At 31.7% G+C, this 22,128-nt stretch overlaps 1 protein-coding gene across 1 annotated transcript in view; it reads right to left on the bottom strand.

Moving 5' to 3' along the window:
* Positions 1-1,022: 1,022 nt before the first annotated feature.
* LOC118203144 (voltage-dependent calcium channel type A subunit alpha-1-like) overlaps positions 1,023-22,128 on the bottom strand; it is a 381,721-nt gene continuing 360,615 nt past the window's right edge. Inside the window, exon 45 of the mRNA XM_035375404.2 lies at positions 1,023-13,526. Within this exon, the coding sequence (XP_035231295.1) occupies positions 12,679-13,526 (848 nt within the window). The 3' untranslated portion in view covers positions 1,023-12,678. The remainder of the gene's footprint in view (positions 13,527-22,128) is intronic.

The following is a 22,128-nucleotide window of genomic DNA, read 5'->3' as shown; positions in this document are numbered from 1 at the left end:
GCACGTAACCCAGTAAGCCAGCTGTTCCGTCGGTGGCGGAAAGAAAGAAAGTCTCCAAAATATTGATATCTGAAGAAAGTGTCCGTGGTAAAATTCCAAACTCAGATGTATCCCTGTAACCATAATTTGGCGTCTATAAATTTGTGGGAAGGGGCATAAGGAAAAGGGTAAACTCATATTAAAAAGCAAGACATGAACGCGTGTAATTTATCAGAAAGGATGTACATACAATATTCACCTGCTACAAATGTTTATATACATCCCAGAGTCCCGGTGAATGCCCTATATTAAACAAACTCTGTTATCATTGTGGAACACCACCGGCCTGTACTCTCCTCTATCGAAATGCACCATACGAGAATTTCTTTGCACACACGGATTTCTTTCATCTGCCTGAAAGAGCAAGAAACACCATGCATAAATGCAGGCTATGCATTACCAGTTATCAAATATCCAATGAGTGTTCCTAGGCTAGATGAAATGCATAACTGCATTGAGGAATCAAAGGTAAAGACCGCAACATTACAAGGGAAGGTTCTTGCAATGTTTGTTAAGGCCGCAGCAACTGAATTCCCGCGTTATTGGAGACAGAGTTCAGCTGCATGTTTATCGCATAAAGTGATTCATGGTAACTGATGATGGTCACGTTCAACCTGAATCTTTTTATGACAACACTGGTTTTATAAACTCAGAGTTCTTGTCATTTTATTCTATATGACAATCCAACCTTCGCCACTTCCGAGAAATATTCCAGTTTCTATTAATAAATTGCATTTAAAACTCTCTTAAATCCAGATAACTTTTGAGCCTCACAATGAAAATATTTAGAAGCTTTTAGTTACATCTGTCTTTTTGACATATACACTGCCGGATGCAATGAATGATGTGTACATACAGGTTCATCTATTTTTCTGGGAGTTCAAAATCTTATTGTATTAAATTTGTCATATAAGAATCATTCTGTACTCAAAAAGTATAGTGATGGTATAAAATGAATATAAATATGAGACAAGAGACGAGACTTTCCAGCAAGGAAAATTTATTCGTTGCAAACTTTCTTAACTTTAATTATTGAAGTAGCATGTACAAACATGAATGTTTAACAGAAGTAAGACAATGACATAAAGAGGTATCATTCACATAAACATAAATAAGGCACAACAACCCAGTACCTTCAAGTCTGCTTTCTAACCGTGACTTACGAGTGGGAGAAATTCAGATTTTGTGACAAGTAACTGTTCACTCAACACAACTCTCAGTTTGGTGACTAAGGAATAGATCCACTTGGCACTTCAGCAGTACAGAACAACTCCATATCTTTCATCGACTTTTCAATATTTTCTATTAAGACATTCAAATTTGATCGGCTTATTGAGTTGTACATCAAATCGGATACTCTAAGATGTAAAAGAGGGGAAAGAAATGGATTTAACAATTAGCAGGTAAAAAAATTAGCCAGGAAAATGTGTTATTAGCATACATGTTATGCTACAGTGCATAGATTTCTAGTTCGAAAACCAAGAAACAAAATTCAAAACTTTTACTGTAGTACAATATTTATAGTTGGAAGGAAACTTTACACAGACACATCCATTCAGACACGCACACATGTTCGAATGAGACAGTCTGTCACATTTCAAGATTTGCTATGTACAGACAAGAGAGATTATCTCTCTACACAAGGACAGACATCTGACAGATTATAACTTAAAAATTTCCCATCTTCACACACATGCGCACAGACATTTATTATGCACGTGAATATATAGAAACTTACTTTCATTCTTCGAAGAGTTGAAGAAAGGAGGGGGGGAAATGTGATTTGCAAGTTTTTAAAAGTTCTCACTTTGAACAGGATGGACTTGCATAGAAAATATATAGAAACTTCCAAGATTAGAAAATAACTAGACTACAGAATCAACGGGTAGAATGTTGAATACACTCTTTTTTTTTTTTTTTTTTTTTTTTTTTTTTGTTTTAAGAACAACTAGGGTGACCAGATGATGCAATTCGGTTGCTCTTAAAAACCAGCATACAACTTTGGATCAATAATTGTGCAGTTTTGAAAGAAGAAAACAATTATCAGTTATTAAGCAAGCTATTGTTTTTAAATACTGTGTTAATCTATGCAATATCTTACAAAGTTTTACAATTTTTTTTCTCTTTTTTTTCTGTTATTTTTACTCAATTCACCAGAATTAAGTGAAAAAGTACATTTTTTGGGAAGATGATAAACTGTTATTTACAATACATTTAAAAAAAAAAAAAAAGACGCAAGAAGTTTACCATGAGAAATCTGGTCATCTTAAGAACGTATCTGCTTATTAATAGCTTAGCAATTGATGAATAGCCTGATTCATAATAACATTCTTTAGGAAGATTACTCTAGTTTAAAGGGATATATTCAGAAAAATGAGAGTTATATACATTATGTGTATAAGTTTCATACATTCTCCTAATTCCTGAGGAGGCTAAAAGTGAACACATTTTGCCCACATAGACACAAGTGTGTTTTGGCTAGTATTGATAGCATAAAACAATGGTTGCAAAAGGTGCGTAAGAATATATTATATGAACGGAAACCAAAATTGAATACTGATGTCAACAAAAATTTAAAGAAATAATGAGTAATACACATTTCATCAAAAAATTCCATGTAGCTGACCACACACTGAATTCACAAAATCGTCTAAAAGAGCTAGATCGAATAAAGAACTTGTGTAGTAGTATAACAATGATGAAATGTATTTTAAAATTATTTCTCAAAGGTTAAATAAAATGTGGTGCAGATACTATTTGTTAAGTAGGAAAAAAATACAGGAAGAGATTTCTGCTTTGGGCAAAGTGAAGCCAAAATGTTACAGGACTAAACATCTCTTGAATGACTGTAATGGACAATGGTTAAAACAGAAAAATATAAATTAAATAAAAAGGGCTTTTAGACTAATACATTTTAGCTACGTGAGATAATAAAAAAATTACAGACTTAAATGTTCCTATTAGTTAAACATAATTTTGTATAATATCCGATTTTTTAATTTAAACCATTTTCAACCATAGTGGAAACATCGATTTTAGCAATACCTGAATACGGCATCTTTAAACTTTGATTAATCGCGTCTCGGATAATTTTGATCGTATAACATTCTGTCATGACACTTTTTCCTACATGCGACCAGTAAGAAAATGTAAACTTAATTTCATACACATTTAACTTGAGCTGGCACATGCCTAAAATGTCTGCCTTCTTTGATTCATTTCTTAAATGGAACGATGAGTCTACGACAAACCGGTTAAGAAATATTTAACAGTGTAATCCTTTTAAGGATCATATATATTCTGAATAGGAGTTTCAATTATGGCATATCTTAATTTCGCGATAAATTATTATTACGGTTATAATAAATTATCTTTTTAATGTTTTGTAACTTTGCAGTGAGACAAGAGTTTTAAGTACTAACATGAATTACTTTTAAGCGATTTTGCATTAATTAAATGTGAAGTCAGCTCTGAAATTACTTTAAACATGTAATATGACAATAATTGGCTAATTTTCAATAACATATTAAAAATAACGATCGAGATATAATTTTCCCCTAATATATTTAATACATAATGGAAAACAACGATAATCTGTAACAAATGTCAGATTACCTTTACTGCATATCATTTTGATTTTTAAGATCATAATTTATATCGCATATTCCAAATAAAAGTTTGGTATTTCTAACCATTTTACTTGGAATAAACGATTAAAAATCTTTGATTTTTCTTTTATTTAGAATACCAGCACAAACGTTTACGCACTGCAGAATATATTAAGTTTTGTAAGGAAATTTGCTTGGTTTCGGTAACATTGCATTCTAAATAAAGATTATGAAAAAGGGAATATATATATTTCATTAAATACGAATTCGATAAAAATATTACATTTACATCAATATGTATATAAAGGTAAATGAATTATGAAAGAATTTCAGCTGTATTTCTTACTTCTAAATAAATCATAGACACATCACAAAAAATAAAAATGTAAGATTTCATTAAATGAAATATTCTTGTTTATCAAAAGTTTTGTGCAACATATGCCCTAAATTTCAATAATTTACATTTTGAATGCATTTTAATAAAATACGCAGAATTAAAAAAACATACTGGGAGCATACAGAATCTTATGTGAAAAATCATTGTTTAAAATACATGGTAAATTATAGTGTAGTAACGACTAATATACAAAAGATTCAAAATACATTAGATATAATTATGATGTTTTAAATTAAATGCGACACACACAAATGAAGGTTGTATTAAAAAAAACTGAATTTTAAACTTTGAAGAATTGTACTTAAATAGATTCTAAGTAATATATTTACACTATACTATAATACTTTCCACAACTTGTCTCAGTTTTATACTGTCCGGCTTCATATATAATTTCAAATAGACGCTATGGTAGACTATTGTTAGAGAATAACAATCAGATAGTCAAGATGAGTGCGCTCAGTCTCTAGCTTATACAGTGCAAAATATATCTCGCAGCATGTGCAAGGAGGGTTTAAGTGGCAAATGTACCGCATCACAGCAAAAACTACAAAAATGGCAAGAGTATTGAATAACTGTGTTCTTTTATTTTACACATATAAAAAATACAAGTTGCAACCTCTTAGATTTGTAATGATCCTGCCCTAGTTCTTGGTGGGGAATTTAAAATTCTTAATCTCAACAGAAAGAAAACAAACCTGCAGTGTCTAAATCTAAAATTTACTTTTAAATAGAATAGATAACATAATGTAATTAAAAAAATATCTTCACTTTTGAATTTCCTATACAAAATAAAAAAAAAAAATAAATACAATCAGATACAGCTGACCTGAAAGGTTTAAACAGAATTTACACCATTATTATTTTTTGGAGAGGAACTAATATAGTTAAAATAAATACTTTTCTTCCCCTTTTTCATTTCATTCCGCTCTAAACATAAAGGACAATTTGAAGCTTCTCTGAAGGAAAAATAATGAAAATTTAAAGCATTGGTACATAACTATGTAAAACTTCGATCGTCATTACTTTCCCAAAGAAGTCTCAGATTAGCATAACTTTTCCCTGACAAGTTCTCAGTAAGGAAAAAATTAGTTTAATCAGCTGAGAAAACAACCTTATTTTGCACATTTCTTTGAGCCGAAGACTATGAAGTCAAACACTTTAGGATTCTAATATAAATCATAGTTTTATGAAAATTTACAGAGCTGAATAATAAGTTCAATGAATTCGCGTTTTAATTTTATAATTTGAGTACATTAACCCAATATAATCATACATTTATAAAAAAATTGTTACATATAAATGAAATAAAAGAAGCAATAATATTGTTTAAAATATATAACTTTCAGGAACATTATCACACAAACAGCAATTATTAAAAAAGCTTTTTTAAATTTCAAGATAAGGGAACTCAATCAATGTTTCAAAATACAAGGTCTTATAAATTAATAAATCAGACAAATGACGACAGTCTAATAAATTAATAAATCAGACAATAGAAATGGTTTCTGAATCTTTAACAAACACATTTTTTAAATAACTTCGAAAAACATTCTAATGTGATTAAAAGTATGATTCTTAATGTCGTCTCATTTATATTAGATATTATTTAGAAAATATTAAAATGCAGTAACAAATATAAATAAGGCAGTTGGCAGAGTAACATTTTGAGAAAGCTCGAATTCAGAAGCAATGGGAAACAAAAAAAAAAAAAAAATTATTATTATGGAAGGAGTTTTACGATAAGCATTTATTGCCAGATATTCAGATGAAACAATATAAACTGGAAAATGGCAATATTTTGTTAAGAGGAACATAGTGAAACATATATATGTATATAGAATCGTCATCTATACAGTGCTATTTTAAACCAGAAACCCGTAGTAGAACGGCAGAATAGCTCAATTTCATTGATATTTTAAGCAATATCTGGATATGATACACTTTTTGCCCAATATAACCAAAACCGTGGGCTTGAAGTTTTCTTATAAACATTGCATAAGTACCATAAACATGCCACTCGCATTTTATTATCCATTATACTCTAGAAATAAGAATGCAGATATGAATTAGAACAATAAAATCAGTAGAACACATTTTTTTCTATTAAAAATCATTCCAATTAACAATAGAAAAATAAATGCATTTCACAATTCAAAAAAAAATTGTGATCAAGGTTAGTATTTTTTTTCTTCTTTTGGCATAGTTGAATTAACAAAATAAGATCATGATAAAAGGTAGTACAAATAAAATACTACTGATAGTGTATTACAATGGATGGTTTTAAATATATGGAGTGGTTTAAAACCAGCGCTAATATATATATAAGCATATATATATATATATATATATAAAAGAAAAGTTTATGTTTTGGCATATATAACTTCAGGAAATAGATGAGATAACCTGGCAATGCGTTGCTTTACTGGATGGTTTTCAACACTGAATTTAGGTAGCTGCATTATGAGTGTGAACAATGGTGGCAGAAAGGAAAACTTTAATATAAAAAATGGCCGTACAGCAGGCAAATGACTTTATTGTGATAAACACAATCTTATTAAATGCAAGGAATGCATCAGGTGTAACTTTAATAAGAGGTAACACACATTTTAAGCATAGCAAGTTAATTATAGCTTATTATATGCACACTAATAAAAAGACAATAATGAAATTTACAAAAGTTTTAAATTACTTCAAAATTATAAAGATAAAAAACTATTTGTTTTAAAAATGACATTGAAATATATTCGTCTTCATACCCTGGGAAGTATAGACCTCAAAACCAGTCTGTATTTCGGAAATTTCATAGCCAAAATTGATGTCTGAGAAGAAAAATAGGTACACAACATTTGATTTACATATAGTTAATCTCTAAATATGTATATTTAATTGCCATTCTTATATATATATATATGCGTGTTACACAGTCTATAATATAAAAAAGGGACGCATTAGGAAGGAGATATTGGAATGGGACGCAATTTCATACCTTATGACAGGATATGCAAAGCAACTTTTGGGGCCAAGGACTGACTAGCTGCAGCTCCAGCTCATTGCATCGGAGAATTAAAATGGTGTATAAAAAAGAGGACATTAAAATGCTAAAGCAAAATTTCCATATGGAATGCCTTGCAGACGGCTTCATGAACAGTATGAGCAAATGGCACCATTTGAGAGGGGACGTGCAATTGGACTAGTATGAAGTAGGGTGATTACATCGCAGGCTCGCTAGACACTTGAGTCCGAATGATGCTACCATTCGGCGGTATTGGCAGGAATGGATGATCTATAGCCATACAGAGCATCAAGAAGGTAGCGGTCGACAGAGAGCGATGACAGAACACGAGGTGAGTGAGAAGCCCAGAGTGATCATTCGATCGGCGCTCGCAGTTCCCCATTCGCCCTCATCAAAGATCCGACGGAACACCAGACGAGAGCTTAGGTCACGGAGGCCGTTACGTCGCTGACCGCTGCACACCATCAGGCACGTGTGCAGTGGTACCGAGCGCATTCGACCTGAGATATCGCGGACTCATCATGCACACTAATAGAGTTTAACTCATATAGACGCTAATAGAGAACACTAATGGAGTAGAAGTGTTTTCAGCAACGAATCCCGCTTTGAATTGTACTCCTATAACCAGCGAAGATGTGTCTAGAGACGTCTACGTAAATAGTGAGATACTCACCTGATTATCATCCGCCAGACAACCTAATAGCCAGGAGTTATATATGTGGTGCCATTTAATTTGACAGCCAGCCCTTTGATTGTCATCCGTGACGCCGTTATAGCATGGTGGTATGTCGACGAGATTCTACGCCCCGTAGTGTTACCCTTCCTTTCACGGACCCCTGGGCTTATATTTCAACAGGATACTGCTTGGCCGCTTACGGCACGCTTTCCTACTGCTCGTCATCGTGCTTCTCCAAAATTTCCCTCACTGGCGCGATCATCAGATCTCCTTCCAGCAGAGCACATTTGGGACCTGATGAGTAGACATATCCGATCGTCCCTAGATTTCACCGAAATAATTCGCTATTTGGAACGCGTATAGCAAGCAATATCGCAAGAGGACATCCGCCAATTCTTGCGAGTCAGGGCCCAGCTGGATAAAAGCTTGCATAAGGGCCCAAAGTGGAAAAACGCGTAGCTGATATTTTTTGCTCTTGTAGCTGTATTTCCTGAATAAAGCATTCAATCTATGATACTGTTAGCGTTTCGTTTTCAATACATATACATCCCACTTGCCGATTTTTGTTCCATTCGGATAATTCTTTCTTGGTGCGTTGTTTTTTATGCTATATAGAGTGTTAAACAAAAAAATAGTATAAATCTAATAACATCTTATTTTATAATTAAATAAACTTAATGCTTTATATATATTTATGTATAACTGAACCTCTTTCATTATTCTAGAATTCTGTGTTAGATAATATCCGATTTTCACATAATTATAAATAGTGCTAGGCTATATTTGTATCTTTTGACAACATATCAATCTGGCTGCATATATTATGCTTTTAGAGCTCGGAATATTGAAGACAGGTGCGATGAAAATGTTTAAAGACCATTGTTTACCGTACAAAATTAAAATTTCTTAAGAATATTGAATACTGCTCCACACACAAATATTACTTTCCCTTAATATTTTCAAAATATAAAAGTACTACTAAAAATATGCATTTCAAAGACATAACATACACGCAGAAATGTTCCATTTCCTCGTTGTGTTGTTATAAGTTATTAAAGCGATTATAAAAAAAGCTAAAAGGTAAATATTTTAAAGAAAATTCTAATAGATAGTGGAAGAAGTAAAATAAATGTAAGTGGAACTAGCAGGATACCTATTCTTATTTTCATTTGAAATGAATTATAGGAAAGTAGATTACAGGGTGCGTCAAAAATGTACACACTTTTAAATGTCATAGAAAATTTGTTTTACAACCTACAAGGTTAAATTTCTGAGAAAAGTAAGACTATAGTCCATATATGAAAAAGAAGTATACTTTCTGATGAAACTGAACATTCCAAATGGTGTTTAAAGTAATGTTGTTCAAAATGGTGGCCTTCAGCATCAATTCATTTCTGAGTAAGAGTCATGACTGATTCCGTACTTCGCACCAAAGTGTCCAATGGGATTTCTGCGCACATCGCTTGAATCTCATCCAAAAGCGGTTGACGACAGTGCACCTCACCTTTTACTATGCCTCATAAAAAATTTGAGCGGTGCAAGGCCTGGACAGCGCGCAGGAAACTAGATTGGTTTCCTGTGTCCTATCTGTTGGCCTGGTTCATTTTGATCCAGTTAAGCTTTACACATCCCTATGATCAAACTGGACTATAGCCTTACTTTTCTTAGAAACTTAACATTGTAGTTTGGAAAATAAACTTTCTACGACAGTTCAAGTGTATATACATTTTTCTGACGCTCCCTGTATATAACCTCCCATTATGCACAATAGTTCCTCTTAAAGTATATATGAATTTATCTTAAAAATGTATGAGCTTGCGAGGGAATGCAAATTTAAATTTTGAAAACATAGGAATCAATGTAATACCGAACTGAAAATTGTATTAAAAATATTTTCTGGGCAATGCAATATTAAGGATCACTTTGGAAAGAATAAGGGTTCCAAATGATCTCTTCACAGAAGCAAACAAAAGAGAGAAAATATAAATGGCAAAAATAAGAAAACCACTTTGGTAAATTATAATTATTTCTTCAGATGTGTAGTGCTATATAACATAATTAAATAGAGCATGTGGATACAATCAATTATTTCTTAAATACTCCATTGTCTTAGATCTGTAAAGACAAATAAAATTTACCTGATATTACGTGTAATTTCAATTCACTTAATTCTACCTCCAGTTCTGTATTTTTTTTTTTTTTTTTTTTCCTAGGAAAAACTGCTGTTGTATATGAAAACTGTTTTCTTGATAGAAGAAAGAGACCAAATTTAAAAGTTGAAGATCTTATGTGTGAGATAATGTTACTTTATATGATAATGACATTTTCTTGTCACGTAATTTTAGTATTCAGTTCAGTTCAAACAATGTGCATTTCTTGGGTTATACATAATTTATTTTTTGCAATTTTATTGACCAAAAGAAATTATACAGTAATCCTTAATTTTTAGCTGTATACTTAGACTGAACTTCCAGTTATCCGTTTATGAAATGCAGATTTCTTATTCGGCATTACAAGTGTTCAGCATAAAACATATCTGTATTTTAAAGCAGATAAATATTTCTTATTAATGTAAGGTATAATTGTTAAGCAAAATACTTTCAGTGACTTCAAACAGTGATTAATACTGATCAAATATGATGATTTTTTTCATGCTATTGTTCCTGATGGCACGGTATTATTTATTTTATAAATGATTCTAGTGTAAAGTATTTAAGAGGGAGAGAACTAAGATACAGCATAATTTGCAACCTCATTTGTTGCATACAAATTACATTTAAATATTAAACATCTTTCTCAAATGTTTAATTGTTGAATTTCTTATGTAATAATTTGTTATCCCAACTACAACATTTTTCAAATTATAGGAAAGCTATTTAAATACACAGGTAATTTATCATTGATGACTCATTCAAACAAAATTCCACGATTAAACAGCTACAGACCAATAGCTCCAGTTTAAAAAAATGAACCGAATAATGCAGACAAAAATTTTGGACACATTAGTAAAAAGGAAATACATCATTTAGTAAAAAGGAAAAACATATGATATTGTCTGTAGTGATTACAGTTATAATTATCTATTTTGTAAGTAAGTCCTTAACCTAATAAAAATACCTTTTTTTTTTTTTTTTTTTTTTTTTTTTTTTTTTTTTTTTTTTTTTTGTATGTGGGTAGATGGAAAACAAATAAAAAGATTCTTTAATAATGGTTTTTCCATCTATTTTGCACCATGCACCCCTTTCACTATTGACAGACGATTACCCCGCTCTCTTTTCTCAAACTCGAAAAAATACATATACATACATTTATTTTTTAACGTGCTTTTATACATTAAATGCAAAAATCAGAGATAATGTTGATAAATATAATAATTTGAATAAAAGTAGTTTTTTTATGAAATTCTTCCCAGGAGGAATCCCCCTCGACTGAGAACCCTTGTTCTTTAATATACAAAATTATAAAATTACACAATTTTAATCATTTTCAATGATTGGGTAAAATTAAGAAATTTACCGCTTTCATGAATGGGAATTTGAACATTCTACCTTTCTAACGCAAAAGATACTTTTCTCATACTAATGGGTGTACAATCAATTTCTTAAAAGCTATTTAGTTTTATAATCCCTCTCAAACCTCCTATATGTAACGTTATTATCTAATTACGTTATCTGTAATCTTATATTTTATTTCATTCCTTGTGAAAAGTGTCATACTTCAAGAGTTTTTTTATCTACTACGACAGCAGTTATTCACAAAGAAAAATCAGATTTTTCAATGATGAAAGAAAAGGGAAATGAATTTTATGCAAAATTTTCACTTAATACTATTGAAAGGAGTAAATATACGAGTAATCTTGAATAGTGAAATATATGTTTGCTTACTTTAAAGGCCTTAAAATACTCATGACAAGAATCAATATTTCTCGTTGCGTCCATGTAATAAAAATTCAATAATTAGATTAATTTTATTTAAACTTATAGATAGAGGACGAATACCTTAAATATAATGGCATTGGAAAAAGTTCCGTATGCAGCTATTTTTGTGAGGTCAGCAACACTGACAAATCAGATATGGTGAACAATGACCCATTAGTCATAACTTTCAACGTTGCCAAAAAACAGATATGCTATTCATCTCTGCTATTTTTACATACCTTTTAAGGCACCATTTACTTGTAAAATTAACCATATAAATTTACCAATGATAAAAAATTTATTTCCGAGTTTTGAATTATATAAATTTAATCTCTTCCAGATTTTCGTATGAACAATTCAGGGCTAGAAGGCTAAAAGACCTTTCCATGTTAACATAGACTTTTAAATTCACATTTGGCTAACTATAATTGAAAATAATTAGCATTTAATACAAATATTTATAATTACAAGAAGCATTTTCATTTAGTGAATTATAAAAATCAATAAAATTTTCAATATTTAATATTATTGCTTTTATATTATTTAAGAATTTTTTCCCACTTTCAAGAAAATAATAACAGTTTTAAGAACAGTAACAATGATTAAACAATTACAGCACAAATAAATTACGAAGCTAGCATTTCAAAGATCAGAACAAATATATATAAAAAAAAAATTATGTGTTACCTCTAACTAAAGTAAAAAAAAAGATTTAGTTCAGTTAGAAAATGAATGCCAAAGTTAAATTAAACTTCATATTGAAGCCGTGTTATCACAGCATCTTTAGCATGAAAGACCAAATGGGTTGATACTAGACAATATGACTATAAATAGGTTTAGCTCTAGAAAAGCAACTATTTGACTAGGGCCTGATAATGGCAATCACATTTTGAAATAGATTTTAATCATATATACATTACATGACCACAATAAGGGCATGTGATGAGAAGATATTCTTATCAATATGTCAGATGTTTCTGGCTAGGGTACCTAAATTACTATATTTTGAAATGCTATGAAATGAATGGTTAACACCAATCATCTTCATCTGAGTCACTTCTTCGAACTCCCACATGACCTGTCCGTAATGCAAGCATTGCTGAATCTCGATGCAACATTCTTTCTCGTTGGCCAGGTTTATAACCATTAGGAAGGGTTGATGGAAGTTGACGTGATCCTCTACCAAAGTTAGCAGCTGCTTCAAAGCTGAGAGGTTCATCATGTCCATGATGTTGGTTGTAATGTGAAAAAGCAGGATATAAATATGTATCCCTCTCTCTGAAACCAGGGGGACGCCCTGGCAAGCTGCCACTCTGCCGTTCCGTCCTTATTAAAGGTGGATATTGTGCTCCTAAATAAGTTGATGTTCTGTCACGCCAGAGAGGTGGCATTTGAAGCTTTGGCAAGTGAGTAGGCGATGGATTTAAACGAGGAAAATTCATTACACTCAGCACTCCACGACGCTGAGGCACTGGTGGAGAATGGATCTGTGACGGGAAATTAATTCCCTCCATCGAATGCACATCAAATCGCAGCCTGGAAGGCTGATTTGGGGTCGGAGGCAACCTCCGTCCCCCTGGACGCCTTTGAAGTGGAAGGCTGTGGGCGGAGGATGGGCTTGGGCTGCGAGAGCGATGCTCTTGTTGTTGGGTGACGCCCATACGGTAGTGATAGTCGCTGTGGGTGGGCGTAGGTTTGGGGCTTGGGCTACGGGATCTTCTGTCAAGGCACGAAGAGTGGTATTCAGGGCTGTTGTTGCGGCTCCACCTAGGAGATCCAGTTTGCCATGCTGACTTATTTGGCCACTGGTCGGGAGATTTTCCTCTTGTAGGAGAATCATGAGGATGCACAATATACTCATCACCACGAATTTTGGCTAAAACGATATGAAGATAAGCATCAAAACAGGTAATAAATATTTGCTTAGAATATTAAACGTATATAATAAATGGTTTTTCACAATTTTATAACTAATTTATTCGCTTTAAAGATTAAATATATAAAATACAAATTCACTGCTAATGTCATAAAATTAAATTGATTAATTGCGTGTTATTATAAAGTTTGTAAATGGTATAACAGCAGCGAAGAGTTGCCAGTGTTATATAATTACCTCCTCCCCATTATAGCCGCCACGGTTTCTCTGTAAAACAACTTATTGGCAGTTGCAGTAACTTTACAGAGAAACGAACATCTTCGCATTGATTGTATATATCAACAGGCTTAGTAACAACACTCCGTGTTCTTTGTTAGCTAAAAAAAACTGAGAGGTTAGTATTAACCTGAGCTGAGAGTTAATTTAGTAATTTACTAAAAAAGGTTAGTATTTTATTTAGCGATGATAAAATAATACATAACTAAATCTGGAAAATAATCATTTTAGATTACAGCAAATATTTACAAAATTCCCCGTGATTAAGTGCGGGAAACATGTGCCAGAGTAGAAAAGTTACAAACTTCGTTAGAGGATAAATCCGCATCAGTTAATAACAATGTTGTTTAAATATTACGATTTCTTTTCCAAAATATGAAAATAATTGTAGAATCTATCAGATTTTCAAGGAGCCAAAAAACGTGCTAAATCAACCTTGCTCTCGTCAGGATTCGAATTAGGATCTTCCATTGTTAGTTGGACGTAATATCACTTACACCATGTGGACGCACAGGGGAAGGAGAAAACTTCTTATGCAGTTTCAGATCTATGGATTGCTCTATCAAGCAGGAAAGAAAAATAAGAGGATTGCCTCAAATGAAAATTGAAATTGAAGAATACTGCACATTTCTATTTCAAAATCACACGCAGCTGCAACAGCAAAGATACATTTCAGTCGAAATCAAAATCTGTACTTCTTTACAGAAAACCTAAACATTTTATTCCGAAATATCCAAAAAAGTTAAACTCTTCCGAAAATTCGTAATGTAGACCCCCATCTTGCTCAGTGTGTCAACGTGAGAAAGTGAAGAAAATAAAAAGGGGAAGATTTTGATTATTCCAAAGGTCTCCAAAAGATAATATTTTATTATTTTGAAAAATTCTAATGCTTAAAAATAAACATAACTGACTATTGAAATAAAAAAGAATGAAAAGATAGATGCAAAAATTATTATTTAAAACGGGGGTAGAAACTCAGAGTTACGAAATGGACACTAGAGAACAAAAATTTTAAATGAAAGAGAAATTAGAAAAGTAGCCTTGTTGAATCTATCGACTCGTATAATGAATTAAGAACCAAAAAAATGTGAATTTTAATGTGACTCTAAATTCTGTGAAAGAAAGTAATTTAATGTTACTTTTAAATAACATTATATGGAAATAGTGTATTTAAATAATGACATGTAGAAATTCTGTCTGCCTCTATGCTCTATTTCAAGCAGTTCCATCAAAACTATACCAATTCTGCTATATAAAATTATTTTAATGATAGTGCACATGCTTTTAAACTAAAAATGAAAGAAGTTCATAAGTCTACCTGCAACAAACACATAAATAAGATTGCATAAATAATATATAATCATTACTTATTAAATCTGAAACATTGTTAAAAATACTTTAGTCATTTTATTAAAAATACAGAAGCTTCATACAAATCTGCAATACACTAGAAATCAAAAATTAATTATTAAAAAAATAATAATTAAATTTACATATTATTATGACTTAAAAACGCAGGAGAATCAACATATCCTGAATGAACCGTGATAATAAAATTAAAATCACCTATGATCTTAGATATTTTCTTTGAAAATGTCAGTAATTCAGTACCATGAGCTTAAGAAATTTAAAATAGAGCAAAGAATGGCCAAGACCAAAAGAGAGAAAGAAGTCATTTAACTATGTCTTCATTATTCAGTAACATAAATGATAGACCACTAGAAATTCAGGAACTACTTCTAAAAACTTGGTTCAATAAGTCATCATATAGTAAACCCCCCATAAAAGTCTTCATCAAATGTATTATGCTTTTAAATAAGATTCTGATCAGTGTAAAAAAAAAAAAAAAAAATTCTTGATCAGGGCTCAAAAAAGAAAGAAGTTAAAGAGTCATTTAATTACGTCTTTTTCAGCAGGCACAAAAAAGAGTCTACTATTAATTCTGAAAGTAATTAGAAAAACTCAATTCAATAAGACATCATGTTATAATTTGATAACCGAAAATTCATGAAAACTTAATCAATCTTCAGTCATCATTATGATTTCTGATAATATTTTGGATCTGTATAAATAAATTTATCTATTAATTTGTGATAATTGTTACTTGAATGAATACAGAAACTGAACTCTGTCACATATATGGATACATGGAATCTCCCGTAATTAGTGTTAAAACGCTTGAGGTGATTATATGCAACATTTATTTGCAATTCTTCGAATGATTAATCATATTCTTCGAACAGCGCTACTACAGAGATACTGATGCTAAAGATTTTACGTCGTTATAACGGCTTTGCAAAACATTTTGCTTAGCTTGTAAAAATACGACACATTGCATCACCTAAAAGGTTTTATAAATTTATTTTTACAAAAATTAATTCGGAAAGAGAAGAAGAAAATCATCAATAAGGAATGCAAATGTGTTTTAGGATTAGTTTGTATTTGGCTGTGAAGTGATACACTTAGCAAATCGGTGCAAAATCGCTTATTTCTTCGTGTCTTAAAGTTTTCTTAAAGATTCTGAGTTGTTCAACAGTAAACTCTAGTTCAGCAAGATTACACCTACAGTGACTCCGAAAAATGAGAATATACTTTTTTAACAAACGTTTATATTAGTTTAGTGAATTTCAAGTAAAAAACATAAAACATGTAAAATGTTATGATTATTATGCATGAAAGTGTCGGCATTTGAACGTCTGTAATTAATATTATAGACAATCAAATTATATTAAAATGTTTTTATTTATGAAATTTAGGATTCCTATTAGAAAAATTTTACAAATATTTTTATAAAAAAATTGTATTTAACTGTCATTACTTTCTCTGAAGCTGCAGACTTTAGCGATAAATTCTTATCATCATTGTGGATTTTCCACGTGACCTGAGATTCAGCACTCACCTTCTTATCATCACTTGCCATGACTCTGATGCCAACCCAGCCACCTCATTTCCAGACTTGTACCGGATTTCTGCTTTTTACAAAGTGTCTAAATTTTTTTTCTCTGATTCTTAGGTCTGTCGTTCCAGGAAACATCGTTATGTAACACTAAAGTCTCATGCTCCACATGGAACTCTCTTAAGTTTTCTAGAAAGTGCTACAAAAGTAACAGAAATCTAGTATAACCACTGCAGAATCGCTCGTGAACAACAGTTGTTTATTCCTCGACGTGGCCTGTTTGTTACGTTATAATTGTAATTTTAGAAGATAATATGAAGTCTTGAATAGAAACCAGTATTAATGTTATAAAGGACTTTTAAGTTTATCAAAAAATGACAAATCTTATCATAAAATTCCTAAAATTATAGGACGAAGTGACGCGTGTGTCCATGGGACGTAAAAGGAAAGGGACTGGTTAAAAATAAAAGTGAAAGAGGGAAAATAAATTCCGACAGCAGGTGCTAAAAGAAAAATATTGAAGGAAATCCAACTGAATCCCACACTAAACTTGCTGTAAAACACTCTGAAACCATTGGTATGCGTATTTGTGCCCAAACCTTCAGAAATATTAGAAAAGGTAGATATAAAAGCTGTAGAGTTCTGCTGTATCTAGAAGCTTGTTTCAATATCCTGCAGAATCTAGTCTTGAACAAATGACCAAGTCATTTGTTCAAGACTTATAAGAAGGTTAAAATAATCTTTTATTATAAGGTTTAAATAATCTATAAGAAGGTTAAAATAATCTTATAAGAAGGTTAAAATAATCTTTTTATTTCATTCTGAAATAAATGAACAGAAAATACAACTTGCGCGACAGACGGACTTCTGCTTCTTGCCGGTATTTAAGTTAACATAAAATAACGCTAAATTCAAATGTAGGTAACGTAGTCGGAAGCGATACAAAAAATAACCTATTTCAAATGGCTGAAGATAATTACCAGCGCGTATTTTAAACAATGGCTAGCAAGATGCAAAAGCTAAAAATAAACTTGGGCAGAACTGGAAATAATACGAAACAGCAAGACGAGGCTGCCAAAAGCTCTAACTCTGAACATTCAAATCCTCTGCTTAAATACACAAACAACTAACTTGCATTCTGGTGAGGACTACGGAAAAAAGTTATACTCAAGGCTCAAATTATAATAATTGGTTAATTTACATAAAAATTTAATACAGTCACATGCTCTACCAGAGAGAAATCATGCATAAGTTTTCGAAATCCAAGAACGTATCTAGAATTACCTAATTCATATCAATTAAAGACACAAAACTTTTGCATGGCCGTAAGCGAAGTTGGAAAGCTTCTTTTCATCGATTAGTGTTATAAACATGATGCATTTAGATATACTGAAACCGAACCTACAGAAAAATGCTATAAAATTAGGCTTGCATGAAAATTTCATATTTCATCAAAACAATGATCAAATAAGTGCGATTGTAATTTTTATCTGTGCGGAATTGTTATATTCGTGCGACCAGCATCATAAGATGAATTTGAGAAGAAATCTTTAAATTCTTTTATTAAACATTTTGCAGTTTTAATTTGTTTAATATTTAATTCTCGGCTTTCAAATAAATCTTTTAATTCCGCTGGAATGGGCTTCAAATCCATGGAAGTTCCTGAGATATTTGTAACAGCGGAACATGAAGCAATTTTTTTTTTCTCCGTTCATAAATGTACGTGGCCTATCACTTATAAGGTATTTCTCTCGCCTTCTTAGCATGCCTTCGTGGTGTAATGGCCAGCAAACTCGGCGCGTATTCGAGAGGCCCGTCGTTTGAGTACCGGGGAGGGCATTGCTCATTTTCCATAGCTCCTGCTTCGAAATAACCTAATGTCAGTACACACTTATATTGATGTTTTTTACTACCGTATTTCTCTTTGTTAAATCTATAAAGGCAGCCGCAATTAGAAGTCTTTTCGAATGTGTATTTTCTTTAAGGAAATCAGCAATTCCTACGCGCAGCTTTTCGTGAATTTTCATTCTACCACTGATGATGCACTTCGTTTAAGGAAGGACAGAAATATTCTTGTGAGCAATTATCCTATTACAACTCACTTCATTTTCATATACGCCAAAAGATCGACATTTCTCCATTAGAGGGCGAAGATTTATATTTTTTATGTCCAGACAAAAAATTCCAGTTTCCTTAAAAAGTTCGAGGATGCATAAATATGGTATATATCAATAATATAAACTGCTTACTCATACACGCAGGATACGAACTTCCTGTACCCATTCATTTTTCCACATATCGACATTTTCTTTTTTACTTCCTTGTACGAAGTAAAATGGAAGTATTGTAATCGCTAAACGTTTCAGGCAGCATATTTCAACGAAAATATCCATTTTGACCACTATCGAATGCAATTTAACTATGTTTTTGCGTGATATCTGTACGTAAGGACAGAATAAAAGACTCGTTTCCTCCAAAAAATTATAAAACTGCTTTAAAATTAATTCTGAAGAGAATTTTTCGTGGCGTGTGTACGAACGTATGTACGTACGTACGTACGTATCTCGCATAACTCAAAAACGAGTAGCCTCAGAACGTTGAAATTTTGTATATAGGACTGCTATAACATGTAGATGTGCACCTCGTATTTTGGTTGCAATCGGCCGCACCAAACGTACATAAATATATTTATATATATATCCACTCTGTTACCCGGCTCAGTGATCTCAGTTTCTTTACTCTTATATGTTTGTAAATTGTACATTTTTTTTTTTTTTTTTTTTTTTGCTTTAAAAATGATTGAATTATGTTGTTGTTATCTTCTGGTTAAGGTATGCCTTTAGAATATCTGTGTGAATATTTTTAGAATTATCAACAATTTAAAGTTGTTTAAGTGCCGCTAAGCCTTTTATTTGACGACCATTGACTGTTTACATTTGAAACAGTAGACTAGTGGATTTGTTGCCAATCTAGAAAAACTTAGCTTCGCAACAACAAAGATAACGCCTTTATTTATTATTGCCAATTAAATCATGCTTAATCCTTTCTGGAATTTTTTCGAGGAAATAAGTGTTTAAGATTTACTTCGTAATTTTTAATATAGATATTTTATGTATTTTTGCCTTTTAGCGAAGTGAGAACTGAATTAATTGAATGAGAAATACTCAATCGTCTGTGAAAAACTGTTTCTTTTTTTTTTTTTTTTTTTTTTTTTTGTTTGCTTAATTTCGTTTATACATCATTCTAGCTTTATTATAGTATTTGAATAGAACATGTGGCAACGATTAGATAATTCTATTCTTTAAATGATATAAATTTTGTGCATTATGAGTTATAATATGAACGAAATATAATACTGTTAAGTGAATCTAGCGCCAGAGTATCGCTATGGTAAACAAATACTAGAGTGAATTTTAAAGAATGCATTTATTCTATTGTGGTTTATGCGCTGTCGGCGAAGTAGATTTAATTCAATCCAATAAGTTTAAATGAAATGCAAGAAAAAATGCGTATAATTTAATATTCCGTACAAGGAAGTCATGTGGTGTACACATAAGATTTTTTTTTTTTACAGTTTGCAGATTTATGCTAATTTATGCTATTTTTGTATGCTAATCAGCTCTCAAAATAGTTAAAAAAAAAAACAGAATTTTTGCGATATCGAGATCCATTTATTTCTCATTCAACTCAATCCGCGATTTTCACCATAAACAGACGAAATATGTAGAACACCGATAGCTAAGTTTTCTCTTTTTTTTTTACCAATTTCTGCACTTTTGTATGATTTTCACTTATCCTTTTCCGCATAGACACTGCCTACGTAAATTAGCCGCAGCTCTAATACTTTACTTTTATGGCTGCGTTTAGTCTTAATCCTTTAGTCCCCCCTCCCGAAACGTTTGTTTGCTTGCAAGGTGGTTAACATATTGGTAATGATAAATATAAAAAAATTATTGAATTTTATTTAAGTCTTATAGAAAATACGGTGGTTACACCACAACAGCACTAAGATTATATGGTTATTCATTAAAGGTAGGGATGTAAAATTGCTGTAGAAATATGCGTTATGGTATTGACCAGCAACGTGCTTGCCTACATCTTTTACATTGCGTGTATTTATATTTTTCTCTGTATCAACGTTTTCAATACATATTTAGAAATTAGGCCAATTTATTGGCACGAAGTCACTTTTTGTAATATCTTTTATAGGTTTTTGAAATATATGTTAACGTACAGTGGCCTATACGATAATAGAATATCTCAACTAATGGGAATGGCTAAACGAAATTCATATAAAATATCACTCACAGCCTGAAATATTTAGAAAATAACGTACCAGCCATTGCCCAAGCGATATTCAAATTTTATGGCACAAAATACAGAAAAAAAAAAAAAAAAAAAAGCAGCGATGTTATGGCACTCTACAATTGATATTACACTGAGAAAATGCTGATATTGATGAAACACTGCATTCTATCCTGAAATTTCAGATATGCAGCAAAAGATGACCTCCTATATTACCTATTTATGCAAATGGTTGCACAAGAAATACCGGCTTATATTCTACGGAATTTTGAGTAGGTGGTTTCAGTGTTAGACCATAGGTAGGGAAATGGTTTATTCCTGTGGTCCAGTATTAGATCACAGGAAGCGAAATGGTTTACTGCGTCTAGTCGTTTCGTCAGCTCCGTCATAGTTCTTAGCACCTTGTGTTTTGTATTGTTAACACCCCTTACAGGAGGATTCTTTTCTGCTGGTTTTCTGAGAAGTTTCCACATTCCATGACATGCACTAAAGCACTCTTCAAATCTTTATTATCTATATAGAATGTTTGTAATATATCAGGATCCCTAATAATATCTGGAAAATATTGAAAACTTGGCGTGTCTTTAATTTCCCGACCGCAGCCTGGGAATGGTAGCTGAGTTAATGTTTCAGTATCAGCTGTTATTTCTCGAAGAGACTCTCTCTTCCTTTTTTTTAATAAAGTGAATATGTAATTTTGTTACTATCAGCTAAATAAAAATATGTAAAAATTCGATGAACGTTTGCCAGCCATTCATCATTGACATTCTCTTAGTTAATTTCAGATGCTAACTAGTATGATCTTGCTCAGAAAAATAGCTACTGAAACGCTAAACTCAGTCTTTTGAGTGACAACATACAGGCTGTTAAAGAAAAGCTAGCTACTATTTCTTCAAGCACTGGTAATAGACATAGTTAGACATGGATTTCAAATACGTACTTCCACAAAATAAAGTATAGAAATTCAGTAGAATAATTTAAATTTTTAATGATGGCAGTTTTCCGCAAATATAAAATGTAATTTATTGTCTTCATAGAGTAAAAATTCTAATTAGTAATTATCTATTAAGGAGTTAAAAACGAAAAGTTACATACATTTAAAGTTCGAAGAGATATCCTAGAATA

Source organism: Stegodyphus dumicola, chromosome 12, assembly GCF_044657685.1.
Source record: "Stegodyphus dumicola isolate Sdum_Otavi_A_Nest chromosome 12, ASM4465768v1".
Lineage (NCBI taxonomy): Eukaryota > Metazoa > Arthropoda > Arachnida > Araneae > Eresidae > Stegodyphus > Stegodyphus dumicola.
Note: the sequence above shows the minus strand (reverse complement) of the source record. Positions and strands in the feature narration are given on the sequence as shown.